Genomic DNA, 6,000 nt, shown 5'->3' on the forward strand with positions numbered 1-6,000 from the left:
CTCAGTAGCCTCACCCAAGTCTCAACCCTGTTTGGGAGCCTCATAAAATGATAGATTCTGGAACTCCAACCACAGAGCTTACCCTTCAGAACATTTCACGTAGGATCTAGCAGTCTGGAGTTTCAATAAGCATCCCTGTGCATTCCAATGCAGGTGTTTAGGATCACCTTTTAGGAAACTGCCTGTGCCGACAGACTCACGTGAGAGTTTCATTATGTCCTGTGGAATAATTGCTTTGGTTTTGGGAGTTGATGTTGCTGAACTGTTAAGTCAGTTTCCGGGGCCACCATCACAGCCACCTGGCCCATGCAGGTTCTCATTAGATTCGGACAGACGATAATGAAACAATGGAGCCAAGAACTGGTGGGCCATTAGCTTTAATCCTAGCTTGCACCCGGCGGGCAAGTAAAAACACACACTGGACTCCAAAACCCACTCATTCAATGCTCGCAAAACTACTGACTTACCCGAGTTTCCTAGAATCAAAGGTTTCTAGCTCACCAGACTTATTCACCTCTGTTCCCCATCTCCTTCTCCCTGCACAAACTCTGCACAAACTGGCTTCTCCTTCAACACTCTGCCATCTTGGCTGCTTCTCCTGGCCTCCTCCACGTGGCCTCTCTCTGCTCTCCTCTCTGCTCTCTCCTCTAATACTAATCTCAGGAACCAAGAGAGCAAGCTCCCGGTCTGTCCCACTTTATAGTGCAGAAATCAAAACCTTTAATCCAATATACAAAATAGGGAAGTCTTTGATACAAAGTTCACCCCACATCAAAAAGGGTGGGAAAGGCTTAGTCCTAAAACCAAGTCCCAGGCTACAAGGATCCTGCCTGCCCACAGCCCGCCCCAAACACACATTAATATCACCTGGGCGATGGGCTTCCATGTGGGCAGTGCCATCTTTAACAAAGTGAGCATAATATATTTTATCTGCCCAACACTTAACTCATCAGTGAGCTATCTGAATTCTAGCAGGTGCACTGGGATTCTGAAGCCCTCTTGTAGAATGCTCCAGTTGTGTGAGTCACTGGGCTTTGGGCCTCCAGGACCGTAGACTCAACAAACTAGCATGTCATGGTATTGTTTCGAGGTACAATGGCCTGTTTCAGGGACACAAATATAAAAGACGCATAGTGGTGATGAAGTGTAGGGATGTGGTGGCCAATAAAAGGTACAGAAGGAACTGAGTTGTTTGAAATAGAAGAGTCAAAATTAAGCCCTGTGTTTACTTTGGCTTCACTTTGTGTAGCTTATTTGACACCATTGAAGGCTTCATACTGTCTTGCTGTTTTCACTTGAATCTCCTACCTGATTTTCATGATGTTCAAATAAAAAAAAAGGCAGTTGTCTGTGTACTGTCAGATTATAGTGCTCTTGTACTGTGGAATTCACATTGTAGTCACGTGCTTGAGAAATGTTTACTGAAGATTGGGAAGCAGCCCAAAACGTAACATGTCTGTTCTCCTGTGTGCGTGTGTGTTTTCCCATTTCCAGGTCTCCTCCTTGGTGTGTTTCCTGCTGTCTCCAGCAGCGTCCTTTATCACCGGACAGTTGGTGTCCGTGGATGGGGGCCAGTCTCTGTATGGTCAGGTGTATGAAATACCAGGTGAGCAGTCAAGAAATGAGTACATCCTACATTCCAAAGCTACATGCTACATGCTTCTTTGTTCACATCCTTCTGAAGGGGTGGGGGAGGGGAGGATGACTTTCCACATTTCTAACAAAATTCTGAGATCTACTCTGCTTTGGACCAGTTTATGCAAATGACCATCCTCAACTATGAACATGGCTAGGGGAACGGAGTGCTTTGGTTGACTTAGATCAGTCAATCATCAGCATTGGTCTAAGGGAGGTTACTTCCCAGAACCTCATGGAATTCTCAGTGCAGACAGGGTATTGGAAAGAGGGAATGAGGCCTGGATCCTGGGGAGGCAACTATGTGGATGTACCTCGTACGAAGTAAGCATGTTGCTTTAAAATCATCGTTATTAAGGAAGTAATATTTATTGAATGTTTGTAGTATGGCAGGTGCTGTACCTAGGATGTCCCGTTTAATTCTCACCATTTTAAAAGATAGATATGGTTATCCCCTTCATAGAGTAAAGTGAGGCTCAAGAAGAGTAACTTTTACAAATTTTTAAAAGCTATTAAGTGGCAGAGTTGGGAATCAAATTCAAGATTTTTTTGAAAGCTATGCTATTTTTTCTAATAATTTTTTTTTTCTTTCAGAGAAAGAGGGTGAACCAGGAAAAATAACAAAGGGGTTTGGTAGAAACAGGGAAGACTTATGAGGTTAATATATTTGCAGATGACATGAGGTTTTTCATTACTTAACAGATCATGACAACTGGCCCGAAGGAGCAGGAGACCTTTCTGTTGTCAAAAGGATGAAAGAGTCTATAATGCAAAAAGCCAATCTCTAAACTAAGAAAAAAAGGAGGTATCTGTTGTTTCCAAATGCCTTAACATCTTAATGCACTTCTCTGCTTTATAGAAGTTTGTAATTTGTATGGAAAAGTCACTTTGTGCTTTTCATAATATTGTCAATTTTGCCTATGCAAAAACTATTGCTGAAATTAATGCCTAACCAATACTTTTAGGCCTGTGGTTTAAAAAAAATGTTTTAAGAATGGAAATGAACATTCTTTATGATTATACTTTTTATTTCTAATAGTTACTTGAAAAGTGACCATAATTTCAAATTAAAAATACATATAATTATGATTTTTCAAAAGGTTTAATTGTAAATGTAGGCAATAAATTGTGATACCATTATGTTCTGACACTTGAGTTATACAATGAATCATTTTACCTGGCAAATACTTTTGGATCAATAAAAATTCATGGTAATTGTTGACATGTGGCTTGTTTTGTTCAAGTTGAATTGGTATACACCCTTTTGATTGAAAAGAAAAATAAAGTTATGTGTATTATTATTTTGCAGTGATGAGTTGTGTCTTGATTTTTTTAATGAAAAATATTCCCGTTTTTAATGAAAAAAAAGTTTTTCCTTTTGTATGCAAAAAATATTGTTAATTTTACACAAATGTATTAGGGGTCAATATTTTGTCTTCAAGTGATCCTTTCTGAAATGCCATTTACACACTACTTATATCCATTTCTTGCCTTAATCAGGTAAGCTTCTTCAATGGATTCATTCCTTTATGACGTACAGCAGATTATTTTCCTTTATCAGTATCTCTCAGTTCCGAGTACAGCACTTGTATATGATTTACTAAGCTCAGGGGAGGGTTCCCTGAGTCTGCCATTTGACCAGCCCCCAAGGAGGGCTTGTACTTGGGTGAGGACAATGAGATGTCAAGGGTACAGCGTTTAAGGAAGTGCTCACTCTTGGGTTTACACAGTGCATAGTTGCCTCTGAGAGTGAGCACAGCCTTACATTTTGTGTTCATGCTTGTGTCCACGCAGGACAGAAATCTCACTTTTCTCCTACACAAGAATTTAACAGTGGCTTGTGGACATGGTAATATAGTTAACTAAAAATTGCAAGCCATGTTAGAGGGCAGGGTGTCCCTAACAGAGGCTGGTTAAGAAGACAGAAAAGGTAAGGCTTGTTTTCAAATTACTTGATCTTGATGACTGTTAAGGACCCCTTATATCTCCATAGTGTTGGCATTTGTTCATTTTTGCTTAAAGCTTTGAGCCCGCCCTACATAGCACTAAACTTAGCTGCAATTCCTTATCAAATCTTGTTAGACCATCATTGGCCAGTCCATCATTATCTGTATCCTAGAATCAATTCTCCAGGACTTTTGCAGGTATCATAATAGTGTCTTATCCATAATGTTGTTTTGCTGTAGAATGACTATTTCTGATTAGCCATAACAATTTACTCAATGAATAATTTGGAGCCTCAGCCATGTGGTCAACATTATGGTGGGAGCTGGGCATGCAGTACTGAAAAAAGAATACAGGTATTCATGGACCTTGCCTTCGCAGAGCTAGAGAGAGAGAGAGAAAGAGAGAAAGGGAGAGAGAAACCATTGATCAAGCCATGCAAATTTAAAATTCCCAAATGTTCTAAGTATGAGAGAGGATAAGGTCATGGTGCTATAGGCAAATAACAGAAAGAAAAAGATATCTAGAGGGAAACAAAAACAGTTGTATGATTATTCACGTTAACAGAGTTTGTTGATAAAGCTGGATGTTAAGCCAAATCCTGGGAGTGGTCTTTCCTTTGAGGATGGGAGGGTACCGTGGAGGCGGGGCTAGGTGGGCCCCGGTGGTGACGTGGGCTCATGGACCTGCCCACTGCTAAGGTCCGGTGGACTCAGTAACAGTTGTCCTGCTGCAGGGGCACTAAGACTCTCCACGGTCATGGATTCTTTGACAAACGGTGTTAGCTGCCTGGCTGCCGGCTTGCTGCAGAACCAAGTGGCTATCGTCACCGGCGGGGGCACGGGCATCGGAAAGGCCATCATGACCGAGCTCCTGCATTTGGGTATGTAAAGCCAGAAGCCATGGCCATGACCACTATCACAGCAGCCAGGCCCATGCAGGTTCACATTGGATTCGGACAGTCGGTAAAGAAACAGTGGAGCCAAAAACTGGTGGGCCATAGTCTTTAATTCTAGCTTGCACCCGGCGGGCAAGTAAAAATATACACTGGGCTCCAAAACCCAGTCACATTCAGTGCTCACAAAGCTACTGATTTATCCGAGTTTCCTAGAATCAAAGGTTTCTAGCTCACCAGCCTTATTCTCCTCAGTTCCCCATCTCCTTCCTTATCCCAGATACAAACTCTGCACAAACAGGCATCTCACTCAGCACTCTGCCATCTTGGCTGCTTTTCCTGGCCTTCTCCACGTGGCCTCCTCCCGCTGCTGGCTCTATTCTCTCTGCTCTCTCATGCTAACCTCAGGAACCAAGAGCGCAAACTCCCGTTTTGCCCCCACTTTATACTGTAGCTTCACAACCTCTAATCCAATATACAAAGTAGGGAAGTCTCCAACCCAAAGTCACCTTCTGAGGCATGATTGGATTGCACCACCCCACATCAAAAAGGGTAGGAAAGGCTTAATCCCAAAACCAAGCCCCAGGCTACAAGGATTCCGCCTGCCTAATTTAGCCCACCCCAACACACATTGATATCACCTGGCCGACGGCCTCCTCGTGTTATCTTTAACAAAGTGAGCATAATACATTTTATCTGCTCAACAGGTACATGAGCAGTCCCCTGAACCAGGAACCCTGTGCGAGGGGTCCATAGGGACACTGTAATCAGGAGCCAGGGGACACTAGCCAGGCTGGGAAAGGTAGAGTTACAAAGCAAATGTTGTAAGGTACCAAAAAGTTGCAAAATTAATATTGATATTTGTGAAGCCAGTATACCCGGCCACCATCACAGCTGCCTGGCCCGTGCAGGTTTGCATTGGATTTGGACAGTTGGTAAAGAAACAACGGAACAAAAACTGGTGGGTCATCATCTTTAATCCTAGCTTGTACCCGGTGGGCAAGTAAAAACACACACTGGGCTCCAAAACCCACTCATTCAGTGTTCACAAAGCTACTGACTTACCCGAGTTTCCTAGAATCAAAGGTTTCTAGCTCACCAGACTTATTTACCTCTGTTCCCCATCTCCTTCCTTCTCCCTGCACAAACTCTGCACAAACTGGCTTCTCACTCAACACTCCACCATCTTGGCTGCTTCTCCTGGTCTCCTCCTTGTGGCCTCTGTCTGCTCTATTCTCTACTCCTCTAATGCTAATCTCAGGAACCAAGAGAGCAAGCTTCTGGTCTGCCTCACTTTATAGCAGGGGTCCCCAAACTTTTTACATAGGGGGCCAGTTCACTGTCCCTCAGACCGTTGGAGGGCTGGACTATAAAAAAAACTATGAACAAATCCCTATGCACACTGCACATATCTTATTTTAATGTAAAAAAACAACGGGAACAAATACAATATTTAAAATAAAGAACAAGTAAATTTAAATCAACAAACTGACCAGTATTTCAATGGGAACTATGCTCCTCTCACT

The 6,000-nt window shown here is 42.7% G+C and overlaps 1 protein-coding gene across 1 annotated transcript in view; it reads left to right on the forward strand.

The window, feature by feature from the left end:
* The window catches only part of PECR (peroxisomal trans-2-enoyl-CoA reductase), a 53,476-nt gene extending 50,529 nt beyond the window's left edge, over nucleotides 1-2,947 (forward strand). The window contains exons 7-8 of the mRNA XM_066279426.1: nucleotides 1,495-1,606; nucleotides 2,338-2,947. Coding sequence (XP_066135523.1) covers nucleotides 1,495-1,606; nucleotides 2,338-2,423 — 198 coding nt within the window. The 3' untranslated portion in view covers nucleotides 2,424-2,947. The remainder of the gene's footprint in view (nucleotides 1-1,494; nucleotides 1,607-2,337) is intronic.
* The last annotated feature ends 3,053 nt before the right edge of the window (nucleotides 2,948-6,000 follow it).

The sequence above is a fragment of the Saccopteryx bilineata genome, chromosome 5 (genome assembly GCF_036850765.1).
Source record: "Saccopteryx bilineata isolate mSacBil1 chromosome 5, mSacBil1_pri_phased_curated, whole genome shotgun sequence".
Classification (NCBI taxonomy): Eukaryota; Metazoa; Chordata; class Mammalia; order Chiroptera; family Emballonuridae; genus Saccopteryx; species Saccopteryx bilineata.